General features: G+C 39.7%; 1 protein-coding gene across 1 annotated transcript in view; it reads right to left on the bottom strand.

Moving 5' to 3' along the window:
- Window positions 1-2,055: 2,055 nt before the first annotated feature.
- LOC106088270 (kelch-like protein 17) overlaps window positions 2,056-25,442 on the bottom strand; it is a 119,286-nt gene continuing 95,899 nt past the window's right edge. The window contains exons 4-8 of the mRNA XM_059368923.1: window positions 22,192-22,375; window positions 9,679-9,775; window positions 9,124-9,360; window positions 8,932-9,038; window positions 2,056-4,325 (exon numbers count right to left, since the gene is read on the bottom strand). Coding sequence (XP_059224906.1) covers window positions 3,123-4,325; window positions 8,932-9,038; window positions 9,124-9,360; window positions 9,679-9,775; window positions 22,192-22,375 — 1,828 coding nt within the window. The 3' untranslated portion in view covers window positions 2,056-3,122. The remainder of the gene's footprint in view (window positions 4,326-8,931; window positions 9,039-9,123; window positions 9,361-9,678; window positions 9,776-22,191; window positions 22,376-25,442) is intronic.

Genomic DNA, 25,442 nt, shown 5'->3' on the forward strand with positions numbered 1-25,442 from the left:
TGAAGACTTAAGTTGTGATTTCAAACATTCATGTCAAGAGTGGTTCGAATCGGTCGAATCGAAGTAATTGCTGATTTTTCATATAGTCGGCGTTGACAAATTTTAAGCAAATTTTAAGCATTAATCGAATTGGATCGTCATGTAACTGAGCGTGAGATAGGAGAGAAGTTAAATATACCAAAATCAACCGCTCATTATCACATAAAAAGTCTTGGACTGGTGAAAAAGCTTGATATTTGGGTACCACATGTATTGAAAGAAATTCATTTAACAAACCGAATCAACGCTTGTGCACCTTATGCACCTTAAACGCAATGAATTTGATCCGTTTTTAAAACGAATCATAACTGGAGATGAAAAATGGATTGTTTACAATAACGTTAGTCGAAAACGATCATGGTCCAAGCATGGTGAACCAGGTCAAACTACTTCAAAGGCTGATATCCACCAAAAGAAGGTTATGCTGTCTGTTTGGTGGGATTGGAAGGGTGTGGTATATTTTGAGCTGCTTCCAAGGAACCAAACGATTAATTCGGATGTTTACTGTCAACAATTGGACAAATTGAATACAGCCATCAAGGGGAAGCGACCAGAATTGGTCAATCGTAAAGGTGTCATATTCCACCAGGACAACGCTAGACCGCACACATCTTAGGTCACTCGCCAAAAACTGAGTGAGCTTTGCTGGGAACTTTTGATGCATCCACCATATAGCCCTGACCTTGCACCATCAGACTACCATTTATTTGGATCTTTGCAGAACTCCTTAAATGGTAAAACTTTCGGCAATGATGAGGCTATAAAATCGCACTTGGTTCATTTTTTTGCAGATAAAGGCCAGAAGTTCCATGAGCGTGGAATACTAAATTTGCCAGGAAGATGGCAAAAGGTTATCGAACAAAATGGCAATTATATATTTGATTAAAGTTCATTCTAAGTTTTATTAAAAATGCATTTACTTTTTTTTTGAAAAAATCCGCAATTACTTTTTGGGCAACCCATATATCCCCCATATAAAGCGATCCCCGGATTTGAATTCTTGAGCCCTTAGAAGACTCAATTTTCATTTTAATTAGGTGAAATTTGGAACAAAGACTTGAGTTATGACTTCCAAAATGCATGACAAGCATAATCCGTATCGGTCTATAAACATACATAGCCCCCATATAAAACGATTCCCAGATTTGGGTTCTTGAGCCCTTAGAAGCCTAAATTTTCATCCGATTTGGCTGAAATTTGGAACAAAGACTTGTGTTATGAATTCCAACATCCATGCCATGTATGATCCGAATCGGTCCATAAACAGATATAGCCCCATATAAACCGGTTCCCGGACATGACTTCTTCAGGCCTTAGAAACCTTTATGTTCTCCTGATTTGGTTGAAATTTTGCCCAAAAACCCATCATATAAGTTTATTCGAATCGGTCGATATGGTGTTATAGGCCACCCTAAGTAGAGGCTCCCCTAAGTATAGGATCCCCTAATTATAGGCTCCCCTAAGAATAGGCTCCCCTAAGTATAGGCTCCCCTAAGTATAGGCTCCCCTAAGTATAGGCTCCCCTAAGTATAGGCTCCCCTAAGTATAGGCTCCCCTAAGTATAGGCTCTCCTTAGTATAGGCTCCCCTAAGTACCGATATTCCGATATGACTTCTTGAGACCAAAATAATCCAAAATTCAAACTTAATTGTTAAGGTTAAATTTTTAGCGGAATCGATGGTGGTGGATACCCAAGATTCGACCCGTCCGAACTTAGAAAGCTTTTAGAGGAGGAGGAGGAGGAGGAGCCATGCCTTCCCGTTCTGGTTATCTTGCGGTTTTTTCCGTAGTATTCGTTCCTTTTCCTATGACATATCCCACGGACTCCTCTATGTTAAGTTAAACACATTTTTTTAATATTTGAAACACTTCGTTTTTTTATTTGAAATATCAATAAATTACGAATAAATTTTACTTAATACGTTATTACAATTAAGAGCAAATCTTAAGTATTTGCTGTTATTTAAATCAATTATTAATATAAGTTTTATATGAATTTCTATATGTGTATGTAATTAATGAATAATGTTGTTGTGTTTTTGGGCGTTTTTTTCTTCCAAAATTTTTATCAATTAATTTGTTTCCATTAAAAATATTGTAAAAAATTGTCATAAGAGCAAAAATTTATACTATTCAATATTCAATAAATTTTTTATGTGGGTTTGGTAGGTTAGGTTTTTTGTTGTTTTATAAATTCATTCATTTTATCATCATCATCATCATTCATTCAATAAGAGCCACGTAAGAAACAAACTCTAGAGCCACATCATTATACAATGTGCTGTCAAAGATATTTTCTTGCAAATACTTATTTTGTTGTAATGTAACTTTTGGTAAAACTATTTTCCATATTGTTTTTTGAATAATTGAATCAATTCCACAAATATGCAATTGTGTGTGTCTGTGTGGAGATAAGGTTTTTATGTGTGTGTGTGTTTGTGTGTGTGAGTATGGTGTTTATTATAGATATTCCCTAATAAGATACCAGTATTTAGCAGACTGCAACTTCAGACCAGAGTTTTTTTGGTATTGGCGGAGGACCTACAGCATAGAGAAAGGAAGATACGGGAGCCTTGAGGAGAATAAGTGGAGGCAGTGTTCACTTGGGGAATGTGTCAAAACTGTAGGTGAAATGGCGAATCTTATCTGAAGTACATGTATCAGGCAGTGGATGGCTTGCCCCCCTCATCGCTGTTGGGTCTTTCGGTGCGTGGACTGGGTTCCGGTGCTGGATTACGATCACGATGACGCCTCAATGTCGAGGTCGACGATGAGGGAGCCGAAGTACTTAGAGTGTAATTTGAAGGCAAGACAACATTCAGCAAATCTCCCGTCAACATGCTGCGTCCACTGACCGCCCGACCCGGCAAGATGGGATTTGTGTTGCTGCCATTACTTGCAGAGGCTGAGGTTGACGACGACGTTGAGGACACATTAAGGGAGGACAAGGCAGAGGTAACCGAATTCGAAGAGGTGGTGGCAGTGTTAGTCAAACCATTGGTGGCAGTAGGTGAAGCACTTTTCGATAGTGTTCCCCCGTTGGCGGCATTGGCAAAGGACTCAGCTATGGAATTCAGTGGGGGTCATAAGTTTGTAGTTTGCACCAGCCCCCTTTCCAAATGGAAACAATCGAGCACTGCAGCGCCCACAGAGCTACGGCGGGCCACCATTGAATTGACTATAGTCCATTTATTAAGGCGTATATCATAGCGTTCCACCGAATTCAAAGAGGACGAACCATCATTGCCTCCCAGGGCGAAGAGAGAACCTTCTACCTCCACCACTTCATGGGTGGAGCGCCGCGAATGCATGGCCGCTATGGGCTCCCAACTGTTGCGTCGCAAATTGAAGCGTTCACCACTGGACATGCACATTGTGCCATCATTGCCACCTATGCAATAGAGATAGCCATCCGAAGAGGCCACACCACAGCTGCTGCGTCTGGCTGTCATGCTGGGCACTGCATACCAGCGACCAACGCGTGGATCAAAACGCTCCACACTCGACTGATAGTTGGTGGAATCAAAGCCTCCCAAAGAATAAATGCAGTTGTCCAATACCGCCAAACGGCAATAGCGACGCCGCGTATTCATGGCCGGACAAGAGCTCCATATAGAGGTTAAGGGATCATAGCGCTCAGTACTGCTAAGACAGGAAGCTCCATCATAGCCACCACAAACATAAATGAGGCCATCAAACGAGCAAATACCCAGGCAAGAACGTTTGGTACCCATGGGGGTGATGTAGGTCCATTTGTTGGTCAGCGGATTGTAACATTCGGCAGTGGCCAAGTCATTGACCCCATCATAGCCTCCCACCACATAGAGACTTTTGTGTAGTGCAGTAACACCGGAACGTGAACGACGCCACAACATGGGTGCAATGCTGGACCAGACATTACCGCGAGGATTGTAGACTTCACATTCATTGTGTATGGCAAATAGGCTGCCACCACCCACCGCAAATACATAGGGTTTCATGCCATCTGGCCTACGTTCATGAGTCCGCTGGCTGCTCATTAAGCTTCTTTGCTCCGGCAAAAGATGATATTTCATGGCTTCCAGCAATAGCTCCTTGCATTGCGAATCTTCGCGTATAAGTGACTCTGTCTCCACACAGGTCATCAAGAAGTCGCGACTCACCAGCGGCAAGCGCACATGACTCATTAGCTCGGCTATGTGGATTTGTCGCTCATCCATGTCATGTTTAATCCAATTGAGCACAGCATGGAAAACTTTTTCCTCCGAAGAAATATTCAGCAAATTGTTGGATATTAAATCTTTCACCTGAAAGAAAAGGAAAATACATTTAAGTTTTATTGATCTACACAGAAAAAAATAAAAATCGGTTTCAATCATGAAATTAATCGATCCAATTAATTTTTTAATTGAAACTGCTTCAATCACGAAAATGGCAATATCAATCACAGTTTTTAAAAAAAGCAATTAAAAAAAAATATTTGAAATTTTCCATGAATTTTTTAATTGATCCAATTAAACAAATGATTGAAATTGTTAGAAATTTTTCATTAATTTTTTAATTGCGCCAATTTACAAAATGATTGACAATTTTTGAAACTTCTTTTTTTCAATTATGGTTCCTAGAATCGGCTTCTATGGGATTGTTATAAGTTTAACTAAATGTTGGACATATAGATCTTTGAAATCTCCTTACTGATATATGGTAGGGGACGACATGTAATATGGTGCTTAAATAAAATCAACTGAAGGCTACATTACAGCTTTTATAAAAGTAGGGATATGGAGTCTAACACCAATTTGTAGTTCAAACATTTTTCGATTCAATTGAAAAAATGATTGATTCAATTAGTTTTTTAATTGAAAATTAAGAAATTTTCAATCACGACCGTGATTATATTCAATTAAAACAATGATTGAATCAATTAATTTTTTAATTAAAAACGATTTTATTTTCAATTAAATTTTTGATTCAAAAAATTTTTATGGCTTTTTTTTCTGTGTAAAGGTTGAGATGTATTTGAGATGCTTTGTTTCAGATATGCCAGGCAAAACTATGAAAAATTTCAAGTAATTGCTCAGATGTGGAAAAGTATTGGTTTTTAAGGGTCAAGAATCTGAATGGCAAATTTTGCCCATGAACACTCCACTAAGGAACAGGGGCAAACTTCTCACATATCAATGAGTGCAGTCCGATTCAAGTTTAAACTCAATGATAAGGGGCCTCCTTTTTCTAGCCGAGTCCGAACGGCGTGCCGCAGTGCGACACCTCTTTGGAAAGAAGTTTTACATGGCAAAGTACCTCACATATGTTGCCAGCATTAGGAGGGAAAAACCACCGCTGAACATTTTTTCTGATGGTCTTGCCAGGATTCGAACCCAGGCGTTCAGCGTCATAGGCGGACATGCTAACCTCTGCGCTACGGTGGCCTCCGTCTGAATCTGAATTAGCTGTGCAAAAAGCCCAAAGGGTCTTGGAGATAGCATGCGACTGGGTTAGACCTAGGAGTCTGATTAATTCAGAGAAGACTGAAGCCTATTATTTATTAAGAGAGACGCCTCGCTTTCTCTCCAGATCGATTTCTATATCCGACAAGGCCGATACCTGAAAGTAATCTTGGAATGAACTGGAAGTTTAACAACGGTGGGCGTACGGAGACGGCTCACAAATTTTGGGCCCTATTCAGCTATTTATCCTTGGGGTTTGATTAGACCAATACTAACATACACCTATGTAGTATGGTAGACAGTGATGGAGAGGAAGTGCAACATAACGGAATTACAACAGGTTCAGGGAATGAGCTTTTAAATGCCCATTACAGAAAATGTATTCCTCTAGCCGAACATATAATAGAATAGACGTCCAAGCGTTTCGATCTACTGCGCTTTTTCTCCAATCTCTGACACCCAGTTTCGAGATGTCGCTCTCCAGTTGGTCACTCCATCGGAGTTTAGGTCTTCTATTATGGTTGCCTTCAATAGACTTATTTGCTGGAGATTCTTCATGCAGGCTGGTCCATATTTTTTACGAAGGATTTTTCTCTCAAACACTCCAAGTACCGCCTTATTTGCTTTCGCAAGTATCCAAGTTTCGGAAGCATATACCATCATGGGTATTATCAGTGTCTTGTAGAGTGTAATTCCGTCTGTCGAGATGTGGCTTTGCTCTTCATCTCCTTGCTCAATCTAATGTAGCATATGTTAGTCAATAATATCTTTCGTTTTATTTTAAAACTGGTGTCATTTGTTTCGGTTACGGCGGTGCCGAAGTAGATATAGTTGCTGACTATCTCAAGTTGTAGCTCCCAACATACTCCATTTTCTCTATCTGCTCGGGTTTACAGAACTTTGGGGGAGTTGGTTTGCTGGAGCTTCTTCATGCAGACTGGTCCATATATTTTACCAAGGATTTTTCTCTCAAACACTCCATCCTCCACCCTCATCTGCTTTCGCAAGTATCCACTTGGTTTTATTGCCATTTACTGCAAAATCCATTTTCGTTGATTCTCTTTCGACACTTTCGAAGACTGCAATGCTTCTTTCGGTGACCGATGTCGTCGGCATAGGTCAGTAGCATATGTTCTCTTGGGAGTCGTATGCCATGTCTATTCACACCTCGTATAATCTTCTCCAACAGGATATTAAAGAGATCACACGATTGGCTGCTTCTTTGTATCAAACCTCGTTGGGTACTGAGCGGTTCGGAGAGGTTTTCTCCTATTTTAAATGACGAGCGTGTATCAGTAAGCGTCATCCTGCCAAGTCGGACATGGCTTGAAATTAAAATTTAAACGTATAGGGCTGTCAAAGGCGGCTTTGTAGTCAACAAAAAGATGATGGGTGTTGATTTGTCCTTTTTGGGTCTTTTCTAGGATTTGGTGCAGTGTAAATATCTGGTCTGTGGTAGATTTACCAGTTCTAAAGCCACACTGATAGCACCCAATTATTTCGTTGACTTAAGACATTAATCTTTTACATAGTACGCTCGATAGTATCTTGTATGCGATGGGGAGGAGACTTATTCCTCTCTAGTTCTCACGGGTGTAGTTGGTCTTGTCCCCTTTCTTGTGTACGGGACATAGTGTGCAGAGGTTCTAATCATCGGGTATGCGTTCTCTACACTCAGAAAAATTTGTCTGCTGATATCAGCAAACACTGTCGGTGGATATTTAAAAAAAAAAAAATTTAAACTTTCAAATAAATTAATTCAAAATTTTTGAACTTCTAAACAACATTTGAGGCATTTACTACATAATAATAAAAAATTTTGCAAATTTTTAATTTTTTTTTTCAAAGTGTAAATATAATGGTGGTATTTATTTTGTCTGCTGTTATTTACATTCAATCAAAAATTAGCAAACTGTAAAAAATTAGAAAAAAAAATTACGTTATACGCTTGTAAAATGAAAGATTAGATGGGATATATAAATTTTTGAAATACTTATGACAAGTTGAAACTTTTTTTATTTTTTATCGTTTGAAAATAGTAGAAAATGTTTGCTGTTTTAGCAACAAATTACTGCTGTCCCATTTTCAGCAGACTTTCTGCTGTTACAGCAAACATTTTTCTCTGTTTTTACAAACAAATTTCTATGAGTGTAGCCAGATTGGGCAGACGATCTAATGCATACGCCTTATCAGCGTGTCGCATCCGGTCTTAAACAGTTCAGAAGGCAACCCATCGGCTCCTGCTGCCTTATTGGTTGTTTGCCGGATTACTGCTACGTGAACCTCGTGGTATACTCATAACCACCATCATCGGATACTAGCAGCTGGGAAAAGTGTTATTTCCATATCCTCAGAACACTTTCGGTATCAGTTACCAGGTTTTCTTCTTTGTCTCTGCAGGAGGACGTGTCTGTACCAAAGCCATCGGTTTGATTATTTCATATTTTATTATTTGATTCATTCTGGCTCCTGAACATCACGTTTCGCTCACACTCACGTCTTTCCATTTCCCTCTCCTTCCTGTGGAAGAGACGTTTGTCCTCTCTCCTTTCTACCGATACTTCTGCTTCATTTGCTACTAGCAGCAAAGTTCCCTTGTACGTCGCATTCTTAGCTTTTTGTCACTCCTGGTTGTACCATGGGTTCCTTGGGGGAGGCCTTTGGCGCCCAAGTACGGATGTTGCGGCACGTATACCGTTCCTGTATCTAGATTTCTTGAGCTTATAGAAGACGCAATTATTATCCAATTTGTCTGAAATTTTGCTTGAGATATTTTCTTATGACTTTCAACAACTATGCTAAGTATGGTCAAAATCGGTCCAAAAATCGTAGCCTGATAAAGCTGCCATATAAACCAATCTTGGAACTAGACTTCTTAAACCTCTAGAGGGCGCAATTATCCGATGGGTCTGACATTTTACATGAGAAGTTTTGTTTTAACTTTCAATAACTGTGCCAGGTATGGTCCGAATCGGTCAAAACCTAATATAGCTCCTATATAATCCGTTAATAATACTTGAACCTCTATAGCTCCCATCCAAACCTATCTTCCTGTTATACTTCTTGAGTCTCTTTTCACAGTGACTATTTTTATGACCTCTAACATACATGCCAAGTATGGGCTGAATCGGTCCATAATCTGATATATATAATAGCCCCCATATTAACAGATCTCCCGATTTAACTTCTTGAGTTTCTATAAGGCGCAATTTGAATCCAATTTGGTTGAAACTTTCCACAAAGGCATTTACTATAGTCTTCAACATCCTAGCCAAGTATGGCCCGAATCGGTTCATAATCTGATACAGCTCCAATAGCATAGCAATTCTTATCGAATATCCTTTGTTTGCCCATCAAGAGATACCGGGCAAAGAACTTGACATATGCTATCCATGTTGGAGGGTATACAAGATTCGGTCCGGCCGAACTTGGCACGTTTACAATTGTTTTTTGTTTATCAACTTACCTCTTCAAATGGTAAAAGCAAAAATTCCTCTGTACCAACAACCTGCTGAAAATTCTGCAAAGCATATTTGTGGGATCTCGTATGTAACTCCTTGCATGAATGGGCATCTGTAAAATTCCAAATTAAAAAAAAAAAACAAATCGATTTTAAATTGTTTTCATTTCCTGACTGCATTTCAACAGTTCAACTCACCCGCAAAACTTCGTATGCCCAAACAATTCGATGGATGCAATTGGCGAAGCAGAAATTTACAGCAGGCCTCTCTAACCGAATGCATTTGCAGGAGACTAGAGGCAGGCAATAGAACCTGAACATTCTGTTCGGTTATGGTTATCTCACCGGTATAAATGTAATCGATTAAATGTTTAATGGCAACCACATCGATGTCATGCAGACGCACTATGCCCTGGGTACGCTCCAACATGTCATCTGTAGGAGGGAAGCATAAATGGGCGGAAGGAAGGTCAGCAGCGTCAAGGTTCGATGGTAGCAAAATTTATGGTTGAAGGCATAAAATATAATGGAAGTTATTAAAAGCATTAGGTGGAGTGTGTCTGGCTGGGAATAGATAAGGATTTACATATGACACATACACACACACACACACATGAACACAGAGGGTATGCCATAGGCATACGCTAATGCCTACTATGTGTAAGGGCATGCAACCATTTGATGTGTATGCGTCTGTGTGTGGGAGTTTTTTTTTTGTTCTGTTCATTTTTAAGGACACTCCAATACACTTACCATTGAACATGGCATAGAAATAGGGTGAGACTGAAGCTAAAACCACTTTATGGGCATGCAAGGTTTCACCGCCAACTTCCAGTGTAACATCGCATAACTATAGACAGTTTAAATGGCGGATATACACATACGCCAAACGACAAGCGTGGGTGTGTTTGTATGCAGGAATGTGGTTGCATGGGACGAGCATTGCCAAAGGTTGTTGAATATGGAGTTTTGTCATAGACCGAACAAAAACAAGGCAGACAGAAAAAAAAAGAAAGAGAAAAATTAAATCTTGATTAATTTTATACATATCACAAAAACATTTGCTGTACAGTGACAAAAATAGAGATAAGAAATGCATATTTATTATTTTTGTATATCATAAAGTAATTAAATTACAAAAGGGGGGATATATTGGGCTGCCCAAAAAGTAATTGCGGATTTTTTAAAAGAAAGTAAATGCATTTTTAATAAAACTTTGAATGAACTTTAATCAAATATACTTTTTTTACACTTTTTTTCTAAAGCAAGCTAAAAGTAACAGCTGATAACTGACAGAAGAAAGAATGCAATTACAGAGTCACAAGCTGTGAAAAAATTTGTCAACGCCGACTATATGAAAAATCCGCAATTACTTTTTGGGCAACCCAATAGATATGTTTTGCTTGAAGCAGCGCTGCTGATTTTAATTTCTTAGGCTAGGTTGAAAAGAGGGTGCGGATATGAATCCGCCCCATGCCACTAAACCAGCAGTTGGCTTGTTGTGCGCTCAAAAACTAAAAAGTAACCTCGAAAAAGAAAGTTTTAAGTTAGGAATTCCCTGCTACTTACAAAATCCTTCATTGCTTTCCACACCACTCCAACTTGAACCAACTTGGTTCATGTCTGGTATTGTGTCCCCACCTAAGTACCGGTGTCTTTTAACCCCGAAAGCCGGCAATAGGAAATTCTTCAACGTCTAACCATCTTCCCCACATGCCCTACACATCCTATCACTTGCCGCACCAATTTCGCATAAGTGAGCTCGTAGTCTAAGGTCTTATTTCATTTCAGTAATAGTCTCTCTCCTCTCACGATCCGGATCAATCCACAGGATTTTCGCAGTACTACCAACTGTTTAGCTGTTCCACAGTGTTACGTTCGTCGCCTACGCCCTTAACTCGGTCTGCGTCGACCCGAAGGCTTCTGGTTAACCAAGTTTATTGACGGCAGTCCTCTGGCCTTCACTGCAAAATCGTCTGCCTTTTCATTCCACCTTACTCCGATATGGTTACGTTCGTCGCCTACGCCCTTAACTCGGTCTGCATCGACCCGAAAGGCTTCGGGTCAACCAAGTTTATTGACGGCAGTCCTCTGGCCTTCACTGCCAAATCGTCTGCCTTTTCATTCCACCTTACTCCGATATGGCCCGTCACCCAAACGATGCGGATTTTGCCATTCTCAGAGAAGGGGTTAATCTCCTTCTTACACTGCAAGACTGTCCGTGACCTCACCGTTCTGGTTGTTATTGCCCTAACGGCCTTTTGTTAAACACAAAAATCCCGGCACGGGATAGCTGTGAGCACCACACAGGCGGGAATAGTGAGGTCCGGTCTGTGTGGTGTTCATTGCTGTCACGAGAAGCTTAGCTGCGACCTAACCTACCGGGCGCGTCCACAGGTTGCGGATAGTGGAATGCTCTATACGCAGTATCTGCTATTGTAGCCGCGGAGAATCAGCGGTATCGAGCGGAGAATCTCAGTTAGAGGCCGTGTGGCACCGGCTCTTGCACAAATACTGAGTGCCTATGATGCTTGATATGACAAAATGAGTCATTGGCGCATTTAAATAGCCAATAGCCAACCTGTTCCCGTGGCGATCTGTCCTTTGGGCCGGAACGAGTTTGCTCACCTACGGGAGCTTGACGATGATTGCCATCTCCACATGAGAATGTGACTACAACAACAACAAAATTTTAATAAAAAAAATTCCTTAGCACAAAATTTCAATAAAATGTTTTCTTAAGGCAAAAATTTAAAAAAATTTCCTTAAGACAAAGTTTTAATAAATGTTTTTCTAAAGACAACTTTTTTATTTAACTCTTTATTTTTTTTTTTAATTTCAATGATATTTTTGTAAAAAAATTATTGAAAGTTTGTTTAAAAACAATATTCGATAGAAGTTTAAGAAAAATGTTCTTGAAATTTTGGCTCTTTTATTTCCTACACCAGAATAGGGGTATACTAATTTCGTCATTCTGTTTGTTACTTCTCGAAATATGCGTCCAAGACCCCATTAAGTATATAAAGGGTGATTTTTTAAGAGCTATAGCAAAGTTTTTTAAAAAAAACATAAAATTCGGAAAAACTCATGAAATCTTTATTTGAATCGAAAGTACGGCCCATATAATTAAATGTTTGAAGACTATTTCATGCAAATGTTGACCGTGACTACGCCTCAAATGGTCCATCCGCTTAGTCCAATTTTGGAATACACTTTCCAACTTTTCGGCCAGTATCTCACAAATAAATGCTTTAATGTTGTCTTCCAATGCGTCAATTCAAAGCGGGCTTGTCTGTATAGACATGAGGTTTAACATTGCCCTACAAAAAATAGTCTAAAGTCATTAAATCACATGATCTAGGCTGCCACATGACCGGTTCCGCACGAGAAATAAAATGTTCAACGAACTTGCCTCTCAATAAGTCTATTGTTACGCGTGCTGTACGACATGTGGCACCGTCTTGTTGAAACCACATGTCATGCAAGTTAAGCTCTTGCATTTTGGGCAAAAAAAGTTGGATATCATCAAACGTTAGCGCTCACTATTCACAGTTACGTTACGATTCGCATCATCTTTGAAGAAGTACAGTCCAATGATGGCACCAGCGCATAAACCACATCAAACTGTGACTTTTTCTGGATGCATTGATAGCTCTTGCAATGCTTCTGGCTGATCTTTACACCAAAATCGACAATTCTGCTTACCAACCTACCCATTGACCCAAAAATGAGCTTCGTCGCTCAATGGAAGAAGCGCGCGATGAACTTTCCTAACAGAGCACGCATTTTGATAATAAAATTCAATTATTTGCAAGCGTTTTTCGTTTGTAAAACGATTCATGGTTAAATTATAGACCAAATTGAAGATGTTTGACAGTGAAACAAAACACGAAAAGTGCGTGAGCTAAAAAATCACCCTTTATATTCTTGATCGTCATGACATTTTAAGTCGATCTTGTTATGTCCGTCCGTCTGTCTGCCGAAAGCAAGTAAACTTTCGAAGGAGCAAAGCTAGGCACTTGAAATTTCACACAAATACTTCATATTAGTGTAGGTCAGTTGGGATTGTAAATGAACCAAATCAGTTCATGTTTTTATATAGCTGCCATATAAACCGATCTTGGGTCTTGACTTCTTGAGTCTCTAAAGGGCGCAGTATTTATCCGATTTGGCTGAAATTTTGTTCGAAGTGTTTTGTTATGACTGAAAAACAGTGTTAAGAATGGTTTAAGTCGGTCCATAAGCCGATACAGCTGCCATATAAACCGATCTTTGATCTTGACTACTTGAGCCCGTAGAGGTCCCAATTCTCATCCGATTTGGCTGAAATTATGCATGAAGTGTTTGGTTATAACATTCAAAAACTGTGCAAAGTATGATTTAAATAGGTACATAACCAGATATAGCGGGCTTTGGTCTAGACTTCTAAAGCATCTAGAGGGCGCAATATTTTTCAAATTTGGGTGAAATTGTTTGTGTTTTGGTATCACTTCACTGGTATCACTTCACTCCAACAACTGTGCTTAGTACGGTTCATAACCTGATATAGCTGCCATATAAACCTATCTCCCGATTAGACTTCTTGAGCTTCTAGAGGGCGCAATTTGTATTCAATTGGTATAACATCCAACAACTGGGCCAAGTATGGTCTAAATCAGTTCAAATCCTGATACAGCTGCCATATAAACCGATCTCCCGATTAGACTTTTTGAGCTTCTAGAGGGCACAATTCTTATACGATTTGGCTGAAATTTTAAACATATCGTTTAAGAATGACTTCCAACAACTGTGCCAAGTATGGTCTAAATCAGTTCATAACCTGATAAAGCCACCATATAAACCTATCTCCCGATTAGACTTCTTGAGCTTCTAGAGGGCGCAATTTGTTTTTTTCGTTTTGGTATGACTTCCAACAACTGTGCTAAGTATGGTTCAAATCGGTTCATAACCTACTATAGCTGCCATATAAACCGATCTACCAATTAGACTTAGCTTCTAGCTTCTAGAGGGCGCAATTCTTATTCGGTTTGGCTGAAATTTTGCACAAGTCTTTGAGGAATCACTTCCAACAACTGTACCAAGTATGGTCTAAATCAGTCCATAGCCTGATAAAGCCGCCATATAAACCGATCTAGCGATTAGACTTCTTGAGCGTCTAGAGGGCGCAATTTTTATCCAATTTGGTTGAAATTTTGCATATGTCCGGACCTCGAGCTGGAGTCGAGATAATTTTCTCGACTCCGGGCAAAATTGCTTGACTTGGAACCCGCAGCCCCGGTTTGAAGTGATGGTTAGAAAGTATTGTATAAACCTCCATTGCAAATTGGAAATTTTGCCTATGAACATTCCATTAAGGAACCGGGACAAACTTCTCACATATCAATGAGGCAGTCCGATTTAAGTTTTTTAGCTCAATGATAAGGGATCTCCCCTTTATAGCCGAACGGCGTGCCGCAGTGCGACACCTCTTTGGAGAGAAGTTTTACATGGCATAGTACCTCACAAATGTGGCCAGCATTAGGAGGCGAAAGGTTAGGTTAGGTTGAAAAGAGGGTGCAGATATTAATCCGCCCCATGCCACTATGAACATACACCTAAGCCAGTAATCGGCTTGTTGTTGCTTAGGTGTATGTCTATAGTTGCATGGGGCGGACTAATATCTGCACCCTCTTTTCAATCTAACCTAATCTTTCCCCTCTTAATGCTGGCAACTTTTGTGAGGCCCTATGCCAAGTAAAACTTCTCTCCAAAGAGGTGTCGCACTGCGGCACGCCGTTCGGACTCGACTATAAAAAGGACCGTACCTAACACAACCTAGGAGGGGAAATCCACCTCTGAAAATTTTTTCTGATGGTCTCGCCAGGATTCGAACCCAGGCGTGTAGTGTTAGTGCTAACCTCTGCGCTATGGTTTCCTCTACCTTCATTATGAAACTATAAACGGACAGCGCTTATTGATATGAGAGAAATATCACCCTTGTTACTTAATGGGTTGTTTAAAGGCAAATTTGCAAATATCGCCTCTACTTGCATCTTTTCTTTGGTACGCCCTAATAATCTTGTAAATGCTACCTAACTATCGCTCAAACTACAAAAAATTTACAGTTTATTTAAAATGTGCCCATTTTTCAATTTGGTAAGAGCTGCCATTAAATGGACAACACGTTATCAATGTTGAAGGTATCTCTATTCCAACCTCAGTGAAATCATAGTACCTTGTCTGCAAATTTGCCTTTTATGCGTGTGTAATGAAAAAAGCATTATCAAAAGATTAATTTTTACATACTTTGTTAAACACTATTATGGGAGATCATGAGCCAGACAACCTTAATGCACACCTCCTAAAGCACCCATTAAATGTTAATACCATTCTGGGAGATCCTGTGGCCCATAACCTTAATACTCACATCCTAAAGTTCTCCCCATTAAATATATCCCAGTGCGTGCTCAAGGCAAAAAGAAGCCTTAAAAATTTCGTTTAAGATTTAAAAAGATTAAATTTCCATAAAAATAATTAAAGTTTTGCTGCTTTTTTTCTCATCGTCTTCCTCTTCTTTTTGGTCTATGCAGATAGCAATTAGTTGTGATTATGATGCAGGGTACATCATACCCGGATTAGATGGATTTGTAACAGAGCCTACTGGGAGCTCCAAATGAGCTTGGCCAACGTCAAACCACTGTTCGGTCCCTAAGTGCTAGACGGCAGGCATGGAGGCCTAAAAAAGTAATAAAAAAAATAAAACAAAACATTTAAGTCTCTCAAATGTGTTTGACTTTTGCATGACCCTAAAGCAATGAAGCAGCCAACCAGACCAGCCTAGGCCAGCACACAAGCCATGCAACCATAAACATTTTGTCAACCTCTTTGCCTAAAGAGTTGTAGGCATAGTCTTTTCTTGACTAACTAATGGTCTTAGGTTTTGTAGGCAGTGTTGCCATTGTAAAGAGAAATTTTCTTATGGGCAACATTTTCAACTTTTTTAAAGATCAGCGAAGAGGAACTTAAAATGACATCTAACGTTTTTTTTTTAATATTAAAAATTAAAAATTTTGTCGATTTAAATTTTTATGGAAAATTTTGCCAATATTTGATTTTTTTTCCAACCATCGAAGGGGTAACCCATTGTAACCCATCGAAATATCGATTTCCGACCCTATAAAGTATATATATTCTTTATCCTTGTAAAATTCTAAGACCATCTTGCTATGTCCTTCCGTCCGTCCCTCCCTCTGTTGAAATCACGCTACAGTGTTTAAAAAAAAGTCAATGAGCTGAAATTTGCACAGATTTATTTTTTTGTACATGTACAGAAAAGAAATATAAATCGGTTTTAATCACGAAATTAATTGATCCAAATAATTTTCTAATTGAAACTTATTCAATCACGAAAATTATAATATTTATCAACGTATTTAATTAAATAAATAATTGAAAGTTTTTAAAATTTCAATAAATTTTTTAATTGATCTAAATTTAAATTTTCAATTAATTTTTTAATTGAATCAATTTTTAATTTTTTGAAAATGTTTGACACCTGGATCATGAATTTGAGGTGTGTTGGTGGGAGAATCGATTAAAAAAAATGATAGAATTAATTAATTTTTTAATTGAAGATTACAAAATTAATTACGATTCTGATTGAAAAAATTTGCAGATTTAACTAAAAAATTAATTGAATCAATAAGTTTAATTGAAAATGGCAAAAATTTCAATCACGGCTGTAATTGAAAAAAATAATATTCAATTACAAAATGATTAAGTCAATTAAATTTTTTAATTAAAAATAATTTTATTTTCAATTAAATTTTAAATTGAAAATTTTATTTCGAAATATTTTTGTGTTAGATGGGTTAAATTTTTGTTCGAAGATGGGTTATGTCGGACTATATCTTGATATAGCCCCCATATGTATTGTAGAAGACGCATTCATTACTCAATTTCGCTGAAATTTGGCGCTGTGAGTTGTCTGAGGATCCTCGACATCTGTGTCGGGCATAGTCCAGATCGGGTTTTACTTGGATATAGCTGCATTATAAATCCATCTCCCGATCTAAGGTTTTGGGCCTTAAGAAGCCGCATGAAGCCGTTAGCATGTCTGCCTACGACGCCGAACGCCTAGGTTCAAATCTCGGCGTGAACGTTAGAATAATTTTCAGCGGTTTTCAGTTTTGTTCGAAGATGGGTTATATCGGACTATATCTTGATATAGCCCCCATATGTATTGTAGAAGACGCATTCATTACTCAATTTCGCTGAAATTTGGCGCTGTGAGTTGTCTGAGGATCCACGACATCCGTGTCGGGCATAGTGCAGATCGGGCTTTACTTGGATATAGCTGTATTATAAATCCATCTCCCGATCTAAGGGTTTGGGCCTTAAGAAGCCGCATGAAGCCGTTAGCATGTCTGCCTACGACGCCGAACGCCTAGGTTCAAATCTCGGCGTGAACGTTAGAATAATTTTCAGCGGTTTTCAGTTTTGTTCGAAGATGGGTTATATCGGACTATATCTTGATATAGCCCCCATATTTATTGTAGAAGACACATTTATTACTCAATTTCGCTGAAATTTGACGCTGTGAGTTGTCTGAGGATCCACGACATCCGTGTCGGGCATAGTGCAGATCGGGCTTTACTTGGATATAGCTGTATTATAAATCCATCTCCCGATCTAAGGGTTTGGGCCTTAAGAAGCCGCATGAAGCCGTTAGCATGTCTGCCTACAACGCCGAACGTCTAGGTTCAAATCCCTGCGTGAACGTTAGAAAAATTTTCAACGGTGTTTATCCCTTTTCTAATGCTGGCTACATTTGTGAGGTATCCTGCAATGTTAAAGCTTCTCTATCAAGTGGTGTCGCTATGTGGCATGCCGTTCGGGCTCGGCATTGAGAAGAGGCCTCTTATCACTGAGCTTAAACTTTAATCGGACTGCACTCATTGATATGAGGGAAGTATTCCTTGTTCCTTAGTGAAATGTTCCATAGTAGTGTTAGTAGTATGTTGTCTTAGGACCGCGACATCTGTTTCCAATATGGTCAGTTCGGACAATACTTTGATAGTCCCTAAACAGACTGATCTCCCGATTTAAGACATTAGGCCCATAGAAGCAGTATTTACAAACCGATTTCTCTATGAGTTTTGTTAGGTCCTTCGTCTTCCGTGCGGATTGGTCCATATTTGGATATGGATACCATAAATACCGATCTCCCGATTTTAAGTATTACAATATTTCACCCATAAAATGCGTATTTATTACCCTATTTTGCTGAAATTAACTACAGCGAGTTGTATTTGACCCCTACACATCCTTCTACATAGCTGCCACATACACCGGTCTCCCTATTTACGATCTTTCGCCCATAAAGGGTTTATTTATTACCCGATTTCGCTGAATTTTGAAACAATAAGCAGTTTAAGACCCTCCTCTAATAAAATTTTTTAAATAAAAAAAAATTTATAGAAATGTTTTTTCCATAGAAACTTTTGTATATTTTTTTCTAACAAAAATTCTATCCATGATACGTATAGAACACTAGCCGAATCGGGCCCGCTCCGCCTTCTTTAACGCTCTTATACATTTTAGTTGAGCCCTATATTGCTATGGTCGATTTAAAAGTCCTGTTTTGGTAGAGTTTTAAGATGGCGTCAATTTTTGCTCTACTCCCTTAAACCTTTCATTGGACTCCTATATTGTAGTGGGTAAAAAATATGTCCGGTTTGGGGTATATTTTTGGAGTGAGGTGGTCACCCAGACACTTGGCCCTTAAAGAAAATATAAGCTTCGTGCTAAACTCTCAAATACTTTTTATTTGAGCCTCATATTACCATAGTGGGTAAAAGAAAGTCCTGTTTCATTTTTGCCCTATAATGTAATTGGTCCGTATATGCATTTGACAGGCAGTGCTTTTTGGGAGATGGGATGGTACCTCAGACATTCCGCCTAAATATGGATGTCAAATCCGTGCTCTACTCCCAAATACCTTTCGTTTAAGCCCAACATTGCCACAGTTGATAAATATGTACGGATTGGAGGACATTTTGGGGCTGGAGCTGGCACTCCGCCACTTGGCCCTCAAAAATAGGTATCAAAATGGTTCTTTACTCCCAAAAACCTTTTATTTGAGTCCAATATAACTATGATCGGCTAATATGACCACTTGGGATTTTTGAGGGTGGGGACACCTCCCATTACATGGACTTACTTTTTTTTACATATTCGTAATCTACTGCCGAATACCTTTCAATTGAATCCCATATTGATATGAACATCCAATCTATCTGTTTGGGAGATTTTTGGTTGGATGGGCCCGCTGGGTACTTTGACAAATTCGTGCTCCACTATCCAATGCCTTTTATTTGATATCCAAATTGTTCCGATCGGTCCACTTTGAATTTTGGGTGGTGTTGGGAGGGTGGTAAGGAGGAGGGTGCGCCCCTCTTCTGATATCGAAAAATTATATGGCCTATGTTTCCTTCTAGTCTATAAAAATTTCAAGAGAAACGGTTCTACTGTTTTTGAGTCTATACGTAACAAACAAACAAACCGAGACCCATATAGTCGTGGTTTTCTAACACGCCCATTTAGAGCGTTTTTGGGGGTGGGGTGACCGCCTATACTGATTTTGTATGCTAGATTCGCAATCTACTCCTGAATACCTTTCATTGGAGCCCCATATTGATAAGAACGTTCAATTTGTCTGCTTGGCGGAATTTTGGGGTAAGGGCTACATGGGTCTAATTTTTAATACCATATTTGTATTCTACTCTTTAACTCCTTTCATTTGATACCCACATGGTCCTTGTCGGTCCACTTTTGATTTTGGGTGGTGTTTTTGAGCTAACGGGGGAGGATCCGCACCTTTCCGATATCAACAAACTATAAAGCCTATTCCTCCTTCCTGACCATATTCGTAATCTACTCCCGAATGCCTTGCATTTGAGTTTTGGGGTTTGGGCGGCGCCCCAGTAACTTGGACCCAATTTTTAATTTCGTACTCTACTCCTGAATACCTTTCATTTGAGTCCCATATTGTCCCTATCGGTCCACTTTTATTTTTGCTTAGTACTTCGACTCACTTGTCTCTTTGGGAGGGCGGCCTAACAGTTTGGACGTTTTTGAGGTAGGAGCGGCTACGAGAATTTTCCCGAATTTGAATATCGGATTTGTACTTTACACCAAAAGATCTTCCATTAAAGGCCCATGTAGTCCGATCGACCCACATGTCAGTTTAGGGTTGGAATGGGCCAGGCACTTGGCCCAAATTTTCATATCAAGGTTGTAACCAAGGACCTTTCTTTTGAGTCCCATATTGTACAGATTGATACACATGTCTGTTTTGAGGTACTTTTAGGGCGTTGATTCCTAGATACTTGATGCCGAATTTTAAATTCAAAGGCCCTTTATTGGAATCCCATATTGTCCCAATAGACCCACATGGCTGTTTTGGGGTTATTTTAGGGTGATGGCTCCTAGATACTAGGTGCAACAATTTGAAAATCAAAGACCCTTAATTTGAATCCTGTAGTGTCCCAATAGACCCACATATTCATTGTGAGAGTGGGGTAGCTCCCTGACCTTTGGCCCCAAATGGACATATCAAATTCGATCTCTACAACTAAAGACCATTCATTTGATACTCTATACGGGTCAAGATCGTGTAAAATGTCAATTTTGAAGGTAAGGAACTACCACCAGTGACTTGGCTTCAAATTTTTTAAATCAGTTGTGTTTTCATGTAAATGTGAGGAGGCAAACAAAAATTGGCTTCAATCGGTCCACACATCCCGGAGATCTGGCGTTTTTAAAAATATTAAGGGGGAGGGTCCGCTCCCCCTTCAGATATCAACAAATAAAGTACCCTACTTTAATCAACATTTTCCAGCAATTTCATCGCAATTTACTGTTATTGCGTGTGTATGGTAAAAACAAACAACAACACATTGACATTTATGGCTCTGGCGTTTTTAAAAATATTAAGGGGGAGCGTCCGCTCCCCCTTCAGATATCAACAAATAACGTACCTTACTCTAATCTGTCTTCTCCAGAAATTTCTTTGAAATCTACTGTTATTGAGTCTGTATGGTAAAAACAAACAACAACACTGACTTTTATGTATAACCAATTCTTAAATACAATCCTACATTTTTTAAATTTTACAGAAAACCACAAAGTATGGCAACACTGTTTAATCCATTCGTCGTCGATCTATGCTATGTGTTCTTCTATACTGATGATGTTAACATTTCCCATACTTGACGACGTATAAGGAAAACGAATCAACGAATGCTTGTGTTCTAATGGAATTATATGTGGATTTGGTTGTAGGTTTCTTAGTAATGCCTATAGAAACTCGGAAGCCATTGATGCACCCTGCCCTGCCTTCCCACCTGCCAAATGTTATGATAGGTGCTAAAAACAACATGGCAAGTTTCGACACTAGACTGTTCGTTCATACCATCCGTCCGTCGTCTGTCCATGTTTCCATGGATAGTGACAATTCCAGCCGTCACTGAAAAGTAAATGCCCCAAGGCATAGTCGTCAACATATGGAAGATGATACGAAAAAGGCTGGCAGTGAGCGGAATGAGTTGGGTAAGTGGAAATAAAGTCAATAAACCCTACATGTATATAGAGAAGTGGAGGTAGGGAGGAAGGGGGTATAGCAAGCAGAAAAGTCTTTAAATCTTGGCCTGCCACCCAGCCTGAATGGGACTATCACTCACCCACTTGCACACCCTAAAATGTTAAAAAAAATACAACTGACAACATAATATGTTACTTTCTATGAGTCCGTCCAACGTAGAACTGTCATGGGGGCTATGGGATTTTGGCTGGTTCCTACATGCATCGAATTCAATAAAAAAAAAACATTTGCCCCAAGAAACAAGCAGCCATTCGCGTCTTCATGTCTGGCACGTATTGCCGGCTATTCGATATCACGGCAGCATATGATGATGATGATGATGAGGTGTTGATGATGATGATGGCGGTGTCGATGAAGGTAATGTGTGTGTTTGAGCTTCCAAGTGTTTATATGAACTTTTTTTGCGATTAACTACAGATTACCAACAAATATGTTGTGGGAATTTTGCTTTTGAAGGGATTTATAACTCGCTCTGTGTTTCTTTTCATATGTTTCTATGTTTTGCTTGCAAAGGACACTCTGGGATTATCCTTTGCATTACAACTGTACTCGTGAGTGAGTTGTCAGTTTTTATTTTGCTCGTTTCGTTTGTTTTTTTTTTTTTTTTTTGGTATCTACATTACCTGAGCATTTGTTCGCATTTGGTTTATAGCTGCAAAGGAGGCCACACAATGTCCAGGATTTTGATGATGGGCCTGTGGTAGAATTTCTTCATTTGGTCCCGGTGGGCTAAGATCACTGGGTGTTTGTGTTGAATTATTGCTGGTGGTAGTGACATCTTCACTATTGGCAGTGTTGTCGGTGGAACTGAAAAGAGTATGATAGGAAATTATACAAGGAAATGCAAATGGATGATAATTAAAAAAAAATCGTTAATTACACTATGAAAAATTTTAAGCTGGAAACTAAATAATTGCCGTTTGTTTCTCTTTCGAGATCCAGGCGATCACGGAATGCGTGATGTGGTGTGGTGCTAACGCAAGGACATTGAGTGTGAACATCTTTACGGACAGTAAATTTGCCATAAGGGCAATAACAACCAGGACGGTGAGGTTATGTATGCCACAAAATTTGTATTGCGCCATCATTTTTTGAAATTTTGAAAACCGGACCACAAGTGAAGATTTGGCAGTCCGAACAATTTTCGAAATATTGAGGTGACCAAGTTTAGGGGCCTGCCAAGAGGCGCCCGATAGTGATGCGAGCAATTATTGCAGTCACAATGTCGAGAGGCAAAAAATGCTCCATTGAAATCAGAGCATTTGTGGTTTCGTCCACGGTGAGCATTAAACAGTAGGCGGATTTTGTAAGTACCGTCCACCTGTCTACAGCACCATACAGCTTTATAGGTGTGGCAACAGCCATACACAGCCAGTGCATGACATGCGGTTTAAACCCCCAATTCTTTGAACAACCTGTTCTGGTGTACACCATGGCGGTCTCTGTTTGTCCTCTGGTTTGGCTTTAGGGCATGCTTGCTTAAGCGAGACATTGAGATGATCCGCTGGACCAATATGTCCTTCTCCAGTTTCCACTTTCTTTTTAGGTCTAGAGGGGATAGCCATCAGCGCCGAAAAAGGATACATATCTAGATTACTCTATGCAAGAAAATAGGCTGTGTGTCTCCCATTCATATCCAGAGTTCTTAATCCACGAACCACTCCTCCACATTTATAAAGTTCTTGGAAAAGAACAATATAAAATCCGGTATTAGTGTCACCGAAACTGCTTTACAATGTTCGAGATTTATCTGCAGAAATGGGACCATTGTTAGGGGTCGGATTTTCCATCACTTGATCTGGCAAGCCATTTTGCATGTGGTGTTCTGATACGATTTTCTACATCATCGAAAAATTTTCATCCGTATATTTGACTTGAGGTCACGAAAAGTCTTGCAGTGTAAGAAGGAGATTAACGCCTTCTCTGAGGATGGCAAAATCCGCATCGTTTCGATGCCGGGCCATAACGGAGTAAGGGAGAATGAAAGGGCAGACGATTTAGCGATGATGGCCAGAGGACTTGGTTAACCCGAAGCCTTTAGGGTCGACGCAGTCCGAGTTAAGGGAGTGGGCGACGAATGCGCATGCAACTCTGTAGAACAGCGAAATGGTCGATAGGACGGCGAAAATCCTATGGGGTGACCCAGATCGTGAGAAGACGAGGCTATTACTGAATGGAAGTAAGAACGAGGTCAGTATACCCATTGGTATCATGATGAGAAATATAGAACTACGAGCAATGCAAATTTTGTCCATGAACATTCCACTTAGGAACAGGGACAAACTTCCCACATATCAATGAGTGCAGTCCGATTGAAGTTTTTTAAGCTCAATGATAAGGGGCCTCCTTTTTATAGCCGAGTCCGAACGGCATGCCGCAGTGCAATACCTCTTTGGAGAGAAGCTTTACATGGCATAGTAACTCACAAATGTTGCCAGCATTAGGAGGAGAAAACCACCGTTGAAAATGTTTTTGATGGTCTCGCCAGGATTCGAACCCAGGCATTCAGCGTCATAGGCGGACATGCTAACCTCTACGCTACGGTGGCCTCCACTTATTAAAATCGGTAAGGCAGGTGATATCATGTGTAGGGCATGCGGGGAAGATGATGAAACGTTGGAGCATTTCCTTTGTCATTGCCCGGCTTTTGCGCCTAACAGATACCGGCACTTAGGTGGGGACACTATACCAGACATGAACCAACTTAGGGGCGTTGCATGGAAAACAAGGATTTTGAAGGTAGCATGGAATTCTTAACTTAGATTTTCTTTGTCGAGGTTACTTTTTGTATTTAGAGCGCACAACAAGCCGTATGTCCATAGTGGCATGGAGCGGATTAATATCAGCAGCCTCTTTTCAATCTAACCTAACCTTACCTTCTCTTTCGAAACAATCTCAATGGTGGATGATTTTTTTTTGCAATGGAAAAGGAAAGCCAGAGATCACAGCACCCCAACCGCTTTGGTGGAACGCGTTTCGTCCTTGCTAAGGGGGCTTATTCAGCTACAATAGGTGTAGAGGATTCAAGAGCCATATATTGGCAGCTCGTACTCGTATCGCATGTACCACAAAAAGGCGTTTATGATGCAAGTACAACACTTACTTAGTTTGAGACCTTTCACTCTAGCTGTTCTTATACCCTACACCGCTGTTTATACCCTACACCACTACTGTGGTGCAGGGTATAATAATTTAGTAAATTTGTTTGTAACACCCAGAAGGAAGAGAGATAGGCCCATTGATAAGCATACCGATCGACTCAGAATCTCTTTCTGATTCGACTTAGCTATGTCTGTCTGTCCGTCTGTCTGTCCATATTAACTTGTATACAAAGTACAGGTCGCAATTTTCATCCGATCGTCTGCAAATTTGGCACAAGCATTTTCCTGGGTCTAGGTAAGGTTAGTTTAGGTTTAAGTGGCAGTCTGCCATCAGACTCACTTAGACTCACTTTTCGTCTATTGTTATACCTCAGGGACAGAAGAAGGAAGATGCCTTCTAGTGCCTACCGTTGAACCATCTAGATCGCTTTAAAAAGCCCAACAACTTGCGAATGTTCACATCTGCTAAATCAGACAGGTTCTCAAAGAAATGAGAACCTAAAATGGAACTCCTACTGACTGCTAGTGCTGGACACACACAAAGAAGGTATTCTATAGACTCTTCTTCTTCGATGTCCTTACAGCTTCTGCGAAAGTCGTTGCTGGCAACTTTCAGTCTGTCAGCATGTTTTTCGATTAGACAGTGACCTGTTATGACGGACACAATGACTGAGACTTCTGTTCTAGCTAATGATACCAAAGCGGTAGACCTCTTCAATTCTAGATAAGGCCACATAGTTTAGGAATGCTCACAATTCCCTCTTTGTGACCAT

Source organism: Stomoxys calcitrans, chromosome 5, assembly GCF_963082655.1.
Source record: "Stomoxys calcitrans chromosome 5, idStoCalc2.1, whole genome shotgun sequence".
Lineage (NCBI taxonomy): Eukaryota > Metazoa > Arthropoda > Insecta > Diptera > Muscidae > Stomoxys > Stomoxys calcitrans.